A 15,552-nucleotide genomic window follows, 5' to 3' on the forward strand; every position below is an offset into this window, starting at 1 on the left:
GAAAAACACTGAATCATATGGACATAGTTCTTAGAGGTTTGTTCCTTTGAACTATCCACTGGGGCTCATAAGAAAATTGCTCTCATTTTCTTGTTTGTTTGCTTGTTTTTGAGGAGTGCTGGACAGTACAGTAATTTCACGAATACAAGCCGCACTGTTTTGACCAAAATTTTGCTCCCATACCGGGAATGCGGCTAATATTCAGGTGCAGCCAATATGTGAATAATTTTCTGACATTTTCAACCCTGGGAGTGCAAACCAAGTCAGTGCAAACTGCAAAGTCAAGCTCCTGCCAGTAAAACCCTGCATTTACGCGGTTGTTACAAATTGGTTACTCTGTTGTGCGGCGGATGGAGCTGCTCTGTGCAGGCAGCACAGGGGGTGGAGAAGGCGGGGCAGCTCTCTCCTGCTGGCCCCGTGGCTCAGGGGAAGCAGGGGCAGCTCTCTCCTGCTTGGCCCTGCAGCTCGGGAGGCTCCCGTCCCCGTGTGCCGCCGCCGCAGGAGCGGGGCAGCTCCATCCCCAGCTCCCATCGCCGCCACAGGTGCCGGTGGGCTCTGTGTCCCCCCTGCCGCCGTGGGGCAGCGCCAGGCAGGGGTGACCCAGCCCAGCGGTGGCGGCGGCCAGCCCCAAGCGGTCCTGCCGAGCGGCAGCGCCGAGCTGGGCCACCCAGCCCTATCGGCAGCCCCGAGCCGTCATGACCCGAGCCGAGCCAGTAAACCCCGCCCTGCTGCGGTTCTGTTACTGTTTGGCAACTTTGTTGCACGCGGGTCCTCGCTGCAAATGACAGAGCGGCTTATACTCAGGTGCGGCTTATTTATGGACAAAAAACAAAATGTTTGCCAACACCCGGCGATGCGGCTAATACTCAGTGCGGCTTGTATTCGTGAATTTACTGTACTTAAAATAGCAGTATTTTACACAATAATATTTATGCTGTTGAAGAAGTCTCTGTCTTAGGGTGTTATTTAAATCTCTGCAAGTTTGGCTTACACATCAAGTTCAGCACATATTTAAGTGCTTTCTTCAGTAAACCTGGAGTGAGATTTAAACTCTAGAGAGTCAAGTCTGTGGTCAGACAACAGCTCAGCTGTACAGCCACATATTGCAATGCTGTTTGTACTGCTTGGTATATTCACAGAGAAATGCAGCTGTGGTACCAGCTAAGGACTGAAGAACTACAGCACATGCAAGCTGCTTACTTTGGTTTTAAGGGAAGAAACAATAGCAACAATAAGAAACTCAGGAATACGTCTGTATTTGGTGATGTGACTAACATGGCATATGATAACCAAGGCTTCTACAGGTAAGGCTGTTAAAATATAGTAGGTTTGAATGAAGTGATGGGATCCTGGCTAACCACTAACCAGAGCTAAACGCAACTGTGAGAGCAGGTGTATCTACCTGCGCGCCCTAAGCCAAAAATCTGACTGTTTTGCATATGGAGAATGGGCACTGCTTCTAATTGGAGACGGAAGTGTCATTAAAGGTGATTCTGAATGAAACTGTCCTGGAATTGCTCTTAGAACAGATGTGACCCTTCCTTATTTATACCTTGTTCCCTTTTTCCACTGAAATAAGAGCTGTTTAATCAAATAATTAGCAAAAGATGCTGATTATGGTTCTTTAATTCGGTAAAATGAATAGAATGCAAAGTGACATGTGGGAATTCTGCTAACAGATTTCATGAAGACAACAAATGGCCTGTCAGCTTTGTATTTCATTTGCAAGGCGTATTTTTTGTGTGTGGCAGATTGGGCTAAGCTTCCTCACCTGGTGTTCATCTGACTTACTGGGGGCAGAAGGACAGTGCAGGCACAGAGGAGGTGCAAACATGGAGCTGGGCTGTGCTAGGAGGACCAGCATGAAAGGACACATTCCCTGTCTGGGTGATTGCTGGGGTACCATTTCCCCTCCAGTGTGAGGTGGGAATGTTGGCAGCAGTGCCTGGAGGAAATCTCTAAACCTGTGGGTGTTGCTGCAGTGGTGAAGCTGTTACAGCACTAATTGACCAAAGAAATAAATACACACATGTGGCATGGTTGGAAAACAGCAGCAAAACGGAGGGCAGGCAGTCCCAAAAGAAATTCCGTATATTTCTGAATATCCATGGTCAAGAATAAACCAAAAGAGAATTTAGCCAAGACTCCTCAGGGAAGGCTCAGGCTTGACACAAGTAAGCATTTGTGTACCAAGAGGGTGGTCAGACCCTGGAGCAGGGTCCTGTAGAGGGGGTCGGTGTTGGTAGCCAAAACTGGCATTGCTCAAGCGGCATTTGGACAATGCCCTTAATAAGGAGATTTATTTTTCTGGTCAGCCCTGAGGGGGTCAGGCAGTTGGACCCAATGATCCTTGTGAGTCCTTTTCAACTGAAATATTTCACTCTAGTCTAGTCTACTGTACCCTATTCTATCCTACCCTACCCTATCCCATTCTTACGTTAAGGTTTCAGACATTTGGAGGAGTTGCCCAATGCATCACGAGTTCTCCAAGCACAGCAGCAATCCTACTTGGTTTTCCTAGGCAGGAGCTGTCCAAAGAAGCACAGGGGATGAATCCTTTCCTCCCTGCCTTTTCCAGGGCTGTGGTACATGCTGTTTTCTGCAACCCAGCCATGGGAAGTGTCTCTGCAGCTCACTTAGAAGGGGGAGTTGAGATGAGTGCTGCCCATGTCTGACAAGGGAGTGGCTGGAGGCCTGATAAATTCAGTCATTTTTACGATAGCTTTCTCCTTTCTTAAAGAAAACTATTCTGCTACTTCTTGTAGCATATTAAGTATCTGGAAGAGTAAGAACTCCTCCACCCTTGAAGAAGACTCTCTTGAATATATCTCAATTTATTTTTGATGAGAAAAGCATGTCGGTCATGCTACTTTTCAGACATAATTGAATAGATTTAGAGATTAATGTTTTGATTCAGTACTTTAGGATCAAAATACTGTAAGAACAGATAAAATAAAAAGCCAGTTCTTTCAGGTAAAGCAATATAAAATCAACATTCAATTCTCTCAGGCAGGTAAGGTATTTGTTAAGGTTTACAGACAAATTTAGGATTAAAACACTACTCAGTTAAAGCGGTACCTTAATATGCTGACAAGATAATTTTGACTGCAATGAGGTGACACAATGTGGGTGCAGAATGCTAATATGTAGAAGTTATAAATAACAGAGAAGCCCAGCTGTGTGACAGTAGGGACTCCACCATGCTGTTCTGGACCTGGCTGCCACAAAATGAGAACTTTTCCCCCTCATGTTTGAAGCATAGAACAAACATCATGAATATGTAGTTTTGCAGGGAAACATTGAATTTTAGTGGCAACTACTTTAATTATAATGAGCCTCATTCTGACTGCTTTGCTGATTGAACAAATAGCTTTAAAATTATAAGAAATATGTGTACAAATACCCAGGATCATTAACTATAGAGTGCAGTCACTCCAGATGCCCCTTTTTTCATTTGGATATAAAGAATCATAATGAGGATGAACACACCAATTTTTAGCAGAAGGTCATATATGCATGAGCTGCAAGTATTTTCAGCATATTTGCCCTCTTATATTATTGAAAACACTAAATAATGTTGAGCAGGGAAAAACAAGTTACAGATCATGGTGCTGCTGGGAGAGAGGAGTTCCCCCAACGTTGCTTCTCAGAAATTCAGAGCAGCAGAGATAGCAGTTTTCTCTGTGGTGAAAAGGTTTGAGCCAGATTAGCTGAAAACAAGGCTCTGTGTCTAGGGAAAGGAGATTAGCTGCAACCCTCGGCCACAGAGTTAGAGGAGAACAATGTCCATGAGCCTCCAAAGCAGTCCCCAGGAGACTGCTAGGCAGAGGGCTTGTCAGCATGTTGGGAATGGCTCTCACAGCCTGACTGTGAGATGTACCAGGATATATCACTTTTGAATCAATTATTTTCTGATGAAGAATAATACCTGACCCTGCAGTAGCTCTTCTCTGCAGCACTTGCTTGGGCACCCAGCACTGGAGACAAACAGTGCTCTGCCCTGCCAGCAAGCAGCCACATGGGAGAGCTAGGATCAGGCAGCTGCCAGAGAAGGCAGGTTGTCTTCAGCCCTGAGACAGGCGCAGGGTAAAATATCAGCAAAGAAAAATTTAATGGCAGCTGTCCTTCCTCTGTGCCAGCTGCGGGTAGTGTTTGAGAGATGGAGGTGAACGTCACTGAGATGTTATGTTAAAGAAATGGGTGTCCAAAAGAAGACTGGGGTCAGCTTAACGCCAGCAGGGGCTGTGCTCACCCACTGCTCAGGGCCGGTTGTTGCTGCTCCCCAGGTGAAGGTGCTCCAGGGCTTGACAACTCTTCCTGTGAAGAATTTTTTCCCAATATGCAACCTAAACCTCACCCAAACTGACAGAGCTTAAAAAGTGCTTTCAGTTTTCAGCAAGTAGGCAAAGCTTCACATCAAAACTAATTAACAGCTTCAGCAGAGCTGCTGCTCTAGGAAAGCAGGTTTAAAATACTGGATGAGGAAAGGCAAATAAGCAATTGCTCCGATAAACATCATTGCCAGTTTTTAAATCTATAAGGAATTATCCTGTCCTGCTGTAATGTACATCAATTAAATTTTATGCATCCATGCAGGAAGGGGGCTGTCTTGTGCTTGTTTTAAGTAGTTTGTAGCAATTTCACTTGTTCTGTAAGTGAACCCATCAGTTCCATAAAAAACACAAGGAAGTGCAAGTGTCCTATGCCAGAAATGGGAGCCTGAATCCAATTGGAACCACTTTTGGTCTGGCAAAATACACACAACCTAGTGTAACATTGTGAGAGCAAACAGCAAACACTTCTGGCATGAAGAGACATTAAAAAGTCAGGCACTCCTCTTTACATATCAGCTTGTGTAGAAGATACTGTCCCAGGAGCAGCACAGAAAGCCAGTGTAAAGAAAATGCTGAGAAAGCTCATTTGAGTTTCCTAGTGATGGTCAGAAATAGCCACACCTTGGCTCTGTTACTTTGCTTTTCAGTGTTAAAGTCCTGTAACCTGTCCTGGAATAGATACTTCCTTGATTCAGGGGATGTGCTGATTTTTTTGTAAGGGAGAATTGATGATCCAGCATTTTCCACACTTGGGAGAACTGAATGTAGCTGTACACTAACTCCTTTTCATTCTCTGTCAGCTAAGATGACAACCAAAAAAAAAGTAGTCCAGCTCAAAAATGCAGTCTAAAGAGAATCAAAGAAATTTGGTGTGGTTTTTTGTCTAGTGTCGAAGCATTTGGAAGAAGTTGGGCATTCCAGATTCAAATTGTTTAGAGGTGAATTATTTTTCACAGCTCTAAGTCAAGTTATAAAACATTCTCTATGAAGTAGCTGATCTACTGCAGGACTGAGTCAAATGGAAAAGCCCATGTCTCAGCAGGCTTAAAGTCCTCCTTTCAGCTATTCACACAGCTGGAGCATATTACCAAGAAGAAAAAATCCTTCTGAAGAGAAGGAGGCTGGTATGTTCTCCCACAGAAGATATTTTTAGAAGCTGAAATTTTTGTACCAGAGACCTTTCTGACTACCAGATGCTTTGCCATTGTACCTGGCAAAAAGCAAATAAGGGCAATCCAACAACAAAGAATTGCAACTGAAAAGGTTTTGTACAAAATCCCAAAGCCAGCATGCTATTAGGAGAGGTGGCTCAGCATTTTCAACATCACTGAAGTTTAAGTGGTGTTTTAATACTTTGTCACATAGAGCTTCCAATGAAAGGGCTGCAAAGGGCAAATGACCTGTTTGATACAATTGTATGGAATTTATACAGTTCCCTACACAAAATGTTTGATTGCATGGAACCAAGGACTGGAGGGAAGGAGACCCAGCATAGGAGGCGGGTACAGTAATTTCACGAATACAAGCCGGGGAGGACGGGGGGGGTGCGCCACCATTGCCGCGGCTCCGGGAGCCGACGGGAGCCCCGCGCAGCCATTGCCGCGGCCCGGGGAGGAGGGGGGGAGCCGCGCCGCCATTGCCGCGGTTCGGGGAGGACGGGGGGGGGGGGGCGCGCCGCCATTGCCACGGCTCCGGGAGCCGATGGGAGCCCCGCGCAGCCATTGCCGCGGCCCGGGGAGGGGAGGGGAAGTGCGTGCCGCCATTGCCGCGGCCCAGGGAGGGGAGAGGAAGTGCGCGCCGCCATTGCCGCGTCTCGGGGAGGAGGCGGGGTGCTTTGTCCGCGCCCGCCGCTGGCGCCACGGGCGCGGGAAAGCTCCGTCCCCGCCCACTGCCGCTGCCGTAGGAGCAGGGGAAGCTCCGTCCCTGCCTGCCACCGCGGGGCAGCGCCGATCCGGGGTGACTGAGCCCAGTGGCAGCGGCGGGTGGCCCCGAGCGGCAGCACCGGGCTGGGCCACCTGGCCCCGTCAGCAGCCCCTAGCGGGCCGAGCCGGCACAGCCTTAGCTCAGCCAGTAAACCCCGCCCTCCCGCGGTTCTGTTACTAATTGCACGCGGGTCCTCGCTGCGAACGACAGAGCGGCTTATATTCGGGTGCGGCTTATTTATGGACAAAAACCGAAATATTTGCCAACACCCAGAGATGCGGCTTATACTCAGTGCGGCTTGTATTCGTGAATTTACTGTAATTTCCTTTCCCTGGGTTTCCTTGCATTTTCCTGCTTTTCCCTGTGACTGGTCCTGCCTTGAGCTTCTCTATTAATAGAGTTCTTTTTTTTCCTCTTGTTTTTCCTGTGCTCTGTGTTCCCCACCACCCACCACCTTTTAGAGGCTTAGATCTTCTCAGTACCTTTTGACATGCAAGTTTTAAAGAAGGCTGAGACAGGGGAAGTGAACTGTGGTTTCACCTTGGGGCCCTGTTAGAAGAGAAGGATAAAATGGCTTTTAAGTTGCACCCATTTCTGAATTTCAATCTTAATTGTCATCACAAGAGCTTGAAGGGGCCATGTACAGCAACATGTGCTTTCAATAGGGCTGCTATTATTGTTTTCATAATGCTTCCCTGATTACCCCACGGTCCTGTACAAAGCCACCAGGCATACAGCAACAAAAAAATCCCCTCCCATCCTCTAGTATAAAAGCTATTTTGAGAGCCAGTGCCAGCACCAGGCAGCCTTGTGGCTGCGTTCTCACACATCTCAAATGTCCTGTTAACAGTGTTTTCCCTCCAGCAAGGAACAGCTCTCACACAGAAAAATATTCTTATGAATCCTCTAAATCCCATTGACAAATGCTGTGATGGCTATTCTTCTCCCCTGATGGGAGCTCCAGATTTTATCTGTCAAATAGAGGCTGTACTTGTCAAATGCATCATGCATTTGTCTGTGTAGCACCCAGGGCAGGATTATATTTCCAGGTAAGGGTGCAGAGAGACATTCTGATCCTTTTGCTGTGATGCTTTGAAGTAGCCCAGTTGAGAGCTGGAATTAAAGAAAGTTGAAGTGCTTGAGAAAACAGTCACACTAATTCAGGACAAGTACCAAGGATGAGAGAGCAGACTGAGGACTATGACCGAAGGCCATGCACACAGAGCAAAGCCCACTGCATGCACAGTTATCCCTTGTGACACTGCAACCCTCTAAATAGCTCTTCCCATCCTGTGCTGAGGTGAAACCCACTGCCTTCACTGTCCCTCTGATGTCCTCAGGGTTTGATCTGTTGAAGGGAAGAGAGGTGCCTACTGTCTCATCCTACACTTATAGAATCACATCATCATGAAATGGTTTGGATGGAAAGGGTCCTTAAAAACTGTTCATTCCACCCTTTGCCACGGGCTGGGACACCTTCCACTGTCCCAGACTGCTCCAAGCCCCTATGTCCAATCTGGCCTTGGACACTGCCAGGGATCCAGGAGCAGCCCAGCTCCTTTGAGCACCCTGTGCTGGCAGATGTCAAAGTCTAATAGTTCCTGAAATGGGAGAAACTGGTTGCTAAGCCAGGAGTACATTTCTTCTCCAAGTACAGTTTTAGCTGGTTTGGGTTCCTGAGTTGGTGACTGTGGGTAATTGCAGTGTTTCACAACATGGAGCTTTATAGGGGAAAACATTGGAGTGGGATGACTTCTGCCCAGTGAACTGCATTTGTTGCTCTATAACCAGAATACCTAGGCTTGAGCTATAATCCTGGCAGGGCAATGTGCAAAGACTTTTTTTTTCAAAGATTGTTTTGCTGGCCCATGCAAAATTTAATTCCAGTCCTTCTCTGTGTATGTGCTGCTTTGATTTGATTTTTATTTTGACCTTTGACTACCACCTCAAGAAGATGGAACTGAGTTCCTTATACTATAAAAAATAAATAAATGCACAATAGCAAGTATCTCAGAAGATTTTCTTTTGGCAGTGAGGTGTGCAGTGTAGCTTCTATTCCCTGATGGCGGGTCACAGGGGTGCTCAGTGCTCAGTTGGTATCCAGAAAAAAGGTCCTTGAGGTCTTGTTGAGGCTTTTACAGAGATGCAATTATTTGCCCCACTGCTACCAACTGGTTCTGATGCTGAGAGAAGTGATTAATTATGTTACAGCACAAGTCATTTGCCTGATGTACCAATAAAATGCATAAATTCTGTACCTTCACCAGGATTAATGAAACAGAAATAACTTTTCCCTTTGTGCTTACAGGTCCCAGGAAGAGTGGGCTCGGGATGTTGTAGTTCCTGGGTGTTGCAAAGACAACAGTCACCTGCTGAGGGTAGACAAGAGCAGTGGTGCACTTGGGACACACACAGTACCAAGACACAACACTGCGCTGCAGATGGTGAACTCCATACACATTGTAGAAGTCTACAGTCATAAGGATAGTTACAACAAACCAACGTGCCAGATACCTGGATAGCTGGTGTCTGAAATGCAGCTGGTTCTCTGGACCAAAATGAGATTTTGATAGAAATATGTGCCTTAAAGACAACATAGAAAATTCATTATTCATGTGAATTGTAAGTTTTCTATATTCCAAGATGGTTATTTAACAGAAATGCTTCAAGGTCTGATAAAAATAAAGGTATAAATGTTGGGGCTGTCAATCCGGAGCTGTTCTCTGCAGTGTGCTGTGCAGTGTGACCATGGCAAAAGCATGATGTCCTTCTGCACAGCTAGAGAGGTGGTACCCAGTTTGCATATATGCCTCATACGAAGTTGCTGATAATAATTATGCACTCTCAGATTCTAATCTTCTCTGAACCAGTGGGTTTTGTAAGAATTTCAGAAAGAAAAGTCCCCCTTATTTTTACAAAGTAGCATGACAGAAGTACAAAAAAAAAAAGTTTTAATTAACTGCCCCATTGTTTTGTATCAGGAAGGTCTTTAATTCATCTGCTCTGTGTTTAGAGACCATGTGAGACTGGGTGCAGCAAAGGCCCATCTGCAGGTCTGCCAGCCTGTGGGAGAGGAGATGGTGCATGAAGGGATGTGGTGTCATGCTGTGGCACACCATGGGCTCCCACCAGTGACCTCCTGCAACTTCTGCAGGTGTCCCAGTGCCAGAGCAGCTGGTGTGTAGGTGGGGACAGCAGTGCAGCCTTTCTGGAGCATCCAGCTCAGGATTGCTGCAGCATTGTCCTTGTAAGACCTCTAAATAAAGGGCCGAGGTAGCTTTTGAAAGCCTGCCTTCTTTGCCTTTGTTTGTGTATTGTTAATCTGTTCATCATGTGAGGAAACACGGTGGGGTTTTTTCTTGTTTTGTCTCTTTTGAGGGTATTGAGGGCCTGGCCCTTAGAAGATGGGAAAAGGACAAATCGAACTTTAATAAGGGGAGAGAACCTCAAAAGTACCAGAATGGAAGGGTTTCTCTGATCCCCAGAAGTGTAGAACAAATAGTTAAACAATTCCTTCACAAAGAAGAAGCATCTCAACCAAGGATTAAAAAGAGTTATAGGCATGGGAGGGAGGTGTTCTGTCCTACTGGCAATGTTATGCTTAAGGTACATGTGTGAAGGGTGACCAAGGTATCCTTGATCCTGTCTCTCTGCAGCTCTTTTGAATTTTCTTCCTCTTTCCATCTCTATGATTATGTTCACTGAATTCCATTATTTAGTTCCCTGGTGTTTTAATTTTATTAGGTGGCTTTAAAATGCAATAATATGACTGCAAGTGAAATAAATTCCCTGTTGGGATGTTTGGGTCAGCACTTTGTGTGAGCAGACAGCTTGGCTCCTGTTTTGCACGAGGTGAAGCTCTGTAATGTCAAAGGGGACAAAGTGCACCCTTGAGCTGCCAAGGATGCTGGCAGCCATGGGGAGCACCCCAGAAGGTAGGTACATTCACTGTCCCTGTGCCAAAGCACTACATGACTATCATTTATTTGGGCAGCAAAGTTACACCAAGGTAAGGAAGCAACACCCAAACTGTTTGTATAAGATTTTTGGCTCGGCTTGCTCTGGGACTGTGCTTAGTTCTGATGGCTGCACCCCCTGGAGTTAGCTTTATTGCTCATGGAAACATAACATATTGTCAGAAGGGAAATAAGTGCTGTGCAGGAAGGAGATGAAAGCAGCTGAGACTCTAAAATAGACATTTGAAACTTTGTAACCCTTAAATGTGTGCTGGCCAGTGGTTCCAGCTGGATTCAAACTCCTATTTCTGCTACAGAGCACTTGCATTTCCTTGTGTATTTTGTGAGACTGATGGCTTGTACACTGCTCACAGTTTCCCACAGGACATACAGTAATTTCACGATTATAAGCCGCACTGAGTATAAGCCACACATCTGGGTTTCAGCAACTTTTTGGTTTTTTGTCCATATATAAGCCGCACCTGATTATAAGCCCTACATTACAATACAGAGTGTGATACAATCTATCTATTCTATCATCATCTATTGAGGGTGGGGACAGTGATCCTTATCTCAATGGCAGATAATCTGCTAATGGGCCATCCATTGAAACCAGGCGGGGCATTGTTCTTTATCTTTTCACAACCCATCCTTCCTCCAGGGAGTCATTTTCTGCTAATGGCCCACTGAGCCCCACTGTGTGACTGATAAAATTACTGCATCCCATTGAAAGTTGCTCCAGCCAGGGGGAAGAGCCCAACATTTCTTACCAAGGTAAAAACAGAGGCTTTGGGACACTAAGGTAGCCCCTTTCTCCACTGGACTCCAGTGGAAAACCGGATTTCTCCACATCACCACTGGACCTCCAGAGGGAAACTGCACCTTGTACAGGAGCACTGCTCCAACTGAGCCACATCTGTCACTGCAGGAGGATGCAGCCACCATTTAATGGGACTGCTACCAACACCCTGCCTGACAGGGTGTCAGGTTGTACTCTGACTTTGTCAGGGTTTGGAGTTTGTTTCTTTGTAGTACTGTATTTCTATTTTGATTTCCCTAGAAAAGAACTGTTATTCCTAATTTCCATATTTTTGCCTGAAAGCCCCTTGATTTCAAAATTATAATAATTTGGAGGGAGGGGGTTTACATTCTCCATTTCAAAGAGAAGTTCCTGCCTTTCTCAGTAGACACCTGTCCTCCAAACTAAAACAGCAACTTTTTGTTCTTTGTCCATATATAAGCCGCACCTGATTATAAGCCGCACTTTGGGTTCGGACCAAAATTTTAGTCAAAATGGTGCAGCTTATAATCGTGAAATTACTGTATGTTGTATCTGTGAGCTGGAGTCTGCAGTGGCTTCTAACCCATGCCCAGTACTGGCCTTTACTTCACATGAGCTGTGGGTTCCATGCTGGCTGCACACCGTCCTCTCCATCATTCCTGGCTGTGGGGGTCAGATGAGGTTTGGAGCTGGCACACGGATGACTACCATGTGAGGACATGTACCCAAAGTGGCTTTGTTCCCTTCCCACAGCTCTGCAGAATGTCAGTTTGCCAAATATGCCGACTGTTTATTTGCACACCTATTTTAAGGGGAGGATGCTCTAACAGCTTTATTTGTTTCCTGACTTCAAATAATTCAATTGTTTGGTGTTTTTTTAAATAATTAGTTGAGTACTTTTTCTCATGTGTACAACTTGATTTGTGCTTTACAAGGGATACGATAAGGAGCCAAGTGAAGCATTGAACATGTTTGTGAAGCTGGCTATTCATTCTCCAGAATCTGTGCAATATTTACGAGGACTGTTTGTGATCAGTATACATGGGCCTATTCTACATGCCCATTCTTCCCTTGTGCCAGAACAAGAGAAACACAATTTTTCCATTATCTGCAGCATCTTCTTGTTTTATTAGTGCTGTTATAATTTCCAAGGATAGGCTGTCACTGAGCAGAATCAGGGGTGTGTAATTCACCAGGTACGAGGTGAATACACAGGAAGTTTAAGCTGACCAGGGTTTCCAGACCTGTGGATGCTCCAGGCTATCATAGAATATCCTTGGCTGAAATGGACCCTGAGGGGTCATGGAGTCCAGCCCCTGGCCCTGCCCAGGCACCCCAACAATCACACCCTGTGCATGCATCCCTGTGCATGCATCCCTGGCAGTGCTGTCCAAATGCTCCTGGGGCTCTGGCAGCCTCGGGGCCGTGCCCATTCCCTGGGGAGCCTGGGCAGTGCCCAGTCCCTCTGGGGGAAGATGATTTCATCCAAGTCAGTTCTGTTCCCGTTTCACGATTTGACTTAACTGGTTGGGAATAAAGAGCTGGGAATTTCCAGCACAGCTTCTGCTTTTGTGTTTGGTGTCAGAGAACTTTTTTCTTCATCTCCTCCTAACCAATCAAAAGTAATCATACCAATAATCATACTCTGACTATATAAATAAAATCGGAAAAAAAACCTCATTTTATACACAAAGCAACTCTAGAAATTGTTAGCACACACACAAAAAGCCTTCATAACTTTGAGTAAACAAACATCTTGGTTTTCAGAGCTAATTACACTTCCCCAAAAATCACCAGCAATTGCTGCTGACTCCCAGGCGCAGAGGAGCAGCCGCACATCGCTCCCGGCGGAGCTCTGCCGGCTGTCACAGCCGGGGTCGCTCCCTCCCTCTTTACTTTCGCTTCTCCAAGTTGTCCGTGACCTCTGCTTATCCCGGCAAGGAGGATTGCACTGCGGGCGCCCCGCGTGGGCCGTGTGCCGGGCACGGCACATACCCACCCTGAAACCCATGGATGATGCTCTACAGAAGCTGTAAGTGCACATTTTAACGAGGAATTTGGGCGAAACAGCCGTCTCGAGGTGCAAATCTGTGGGAACAGGAGTTCGGAGCCTGAGGGGCAGTGACTCTGACGGGAGGGGCCAGCCCGTCACTGCCCTCACATTTTTTTCCCCTTCTTAGAGCTCGTTTTTGTAAATTACTGACTAAAACTTGCTGAAGGCAGCCTAGTGCGTAATCTGAGCTTTTAAGAAATACTTTATTGTATTTTCTTAAGCACAAAGAAAGACTGTTCGAAGAACTGCTTGCGCTATCTGGATTCAATTTGTTTCTGAAGAGACTCAGTCCTCTGGCGGTGGGAAAACAATAAAACGTATTGTGATTCAACAGTTAACAGATAAAACACTACATGATGATGTTTCCAGAACAAGGGTGATATTTAGTAAGTCAAATAATTCACTCAAATAAACAATTCGGTCGGTTTAGCGGCTGGAAACAGTACTGGCTTTTGAGATTAGCTAAGCAGGAAATCAATCTGCTGGGAAATAAAACGTTGTTGTGCAGGTCACTTCGCGTGGCCACTAAATTGGGAAACTCTGAAACGAGAGCTTGGAAAGGCACTGGGCTTTGTCAGGAAGTGGGGGCTCGCGGTGTGCCGCTGGCCCCGGCGCGGTGCGAGGTGCGCGTCCCTCGCCGTGGCCGCAGCCGGGATGCGGCTCCCCCGTCCGGCCGCGCGCTGTGAGTGTCAGGGACGTGGCTGTCACCGGGAGGGCGTTCGGAGCAGCCCCAGCCCCGTCCTGCCCTCCCGAGAGCACGGGCACGGCGGCAAGGATCTGCCTGTGCAAAGCGAACCTGGCAGCGATCCTGCTGCAGGGGTCAGGCGTGCCACGGCATGGGGAGGAGATATGTTTAACCTCTGCTTCGTGTGTATTTATCTGAGTCTGCCGGACAAAAATATCTCCAGGCAGTGTGGCATTGTACATCGCAGCATTCCTGAGGGATTGATTTTCACTTCCACTTCACTCACTGAGCTTGGAATCGCTGTGTGCTGAAAAACATTTAGATTTTTATTAGAGATTTCAGTTCATGTCACACTAAGATGACCAGGTTTTCTGTTTAGTGGTTTAGATTCCAGCAGATGACAAAGTCCAAAAAGCTTTTAAATTTAAAATGTCTAAAATTTCTAAAAGTTTCCAGGGAAACTCTTCAGCAGAGCACAGAATGCAATGAATTCACATAAAGGGGTTATAAAAATAAATCCTCAGCATGGCATTCTCCCACTGCTTCTTAGTATTAGGCAACCCTTCTTGCTATAATGTTTTAATATACGTATGGAAGTGAATCATGAAATACAAGAATGGTTAGGGTTGGAAGGAACCTTAAAGATCTTCTTGTTCTAAACCCCTGCCTTGGGCAGGATCACTTTCCACTCCGCCAGGTAGCTCAGCCCCATTGAAAATAGTCCTTAAAATATATGACAAAAGGCATTACAAAATTCCAAGTTCCTTTTCACAAGGTTTCTGTTTCTTTACTAAAATATATTGCAAAAATCACACCAATGCAGGCATGATCAAGGTCTCCATGTGCAGTAATTACCATTTAAAAATTTATTTTTATGCTGTTAGGAAGATATGGATTCCAGAGGGTAAATAGGATAAACTCAGGACGTTTATACTCGATCTTCTCAAGGATATGCACCATGAATGTCACAGCATTCAACAGTGCTTCAATCCTCTGCAGCATTTATCCCTAGCAAGACATATTCTCTTCCACTCTTTGCTAGATAATTTATTGTTGGTGAAATTTAGTGCAAATGGCAGGTTTTACATCCACAGATTTGCTTGTACTTCTTCCCTCACGAAGTTAAATAACCCATTTAATTAGGTGCTTCACTGAAACCTTTTCTGTGAGAGAAGCTGTCCCTGCTCCTTGGGCTTGAGCCACTACCTGCCCAATGTACCTTACGTGTCCAGCTGCACTTAAAAGAGCGTTGTGCTGCAGCAGGAGGAAAAGATAAATTCTACATGGATGTTGTAAAGATGTACACATGGTATTTTATTCGGAGTAATTACTTCTGGAAAAGGAAATCACGCCTTTACTAATCATGCATTAATTATTTAAAAAACTCGTGGCTGTGCAAGTGTAAATTCATGCCTCTGCACGGGACGGCCTGCTGAGCACAGGCATTTGAAGAACTGTTTCACCTGGAAGGAAGCTCAAAGCGATGGGAGCCCCGGAGTGGGCTCAGGAGGGCTCGGGGGGCGCTGCCCGGCTCCCCCCAGCTTCTCCCGGCTCACCTCGGCTCCCCCCGCCCCGGCTCCCCCCGGTACCACCCCGGTACCGCCCCGGCTCCCCACGGTACCGCCCCCGTACCGCCCCGGCTCCCCCCGGCTCCCCCCGGCTCCCCCCGGTACCGCCCCGGTACCGCCCCGGCTCCCCGGGGCCCTGCCCTCCGTCTCCCGGCATCTCCGGAAGGCGGTCCCGGCCCCGCCGCCCCGCCCCCGGCCCGGCCCGTCAGGAAGGCCGAAGGCCGCAGCCCGCGGGCCGGGCGGGGCTGGGGA

General features: G+C 46.7%; 1 protein-coding gene across 3 annotated transcripts in view; it reads left to right on the top strand.

Annotated features, from left to right (window-relative positions):
* Positions 1–15,552, top strand: part of CARD19 (caspase recruitment domain family member 19) — a 46,661-nt gene that overhangs the window by 17,235 nt on the left and 13,874 nt on the right. Inside the window, exons 4-5 of one of the 3 annotated variants that reach the window (XM_033071538.1) lie at positions 1,140–1,304; positions 8,566–8,851. The exons of 1 other annotated variant lie outside the window; for it this stretch is intronic. In XM_033071538.1, the coding sequence (XP_032927429.1) occupies positions 1,140–1,304; positions 8,566–8,779 (379 nt within the window). In that variant the 3' untranslated portion in view covers positions 8,780–8,851. Of the gene's footprint in view, positions 1–1,139; positions 1,305–8,565; positions 8,852–12,797; positions 13,027–15,552 lie in introns of those variants that run through there. One more of the 3 variants, XM_033071540.2, reaches the window with a different exon arrangement.

This window comes from Catharus ustulatus, chromosome 13, assembly GCF_009819885.2.
Source record: "Catharus ustulatus isolate bCatUst1 chromosome 13, bCatUst1.pri.v2, whole genome shotgun sequence".
Classification (NCBI taxonomy): domain Eukaryota; kingdom Metazoa; phylum Chordata; class Aves; order Passeriformes; family Turdidae; genus Catharus; species Catharus ustulatus.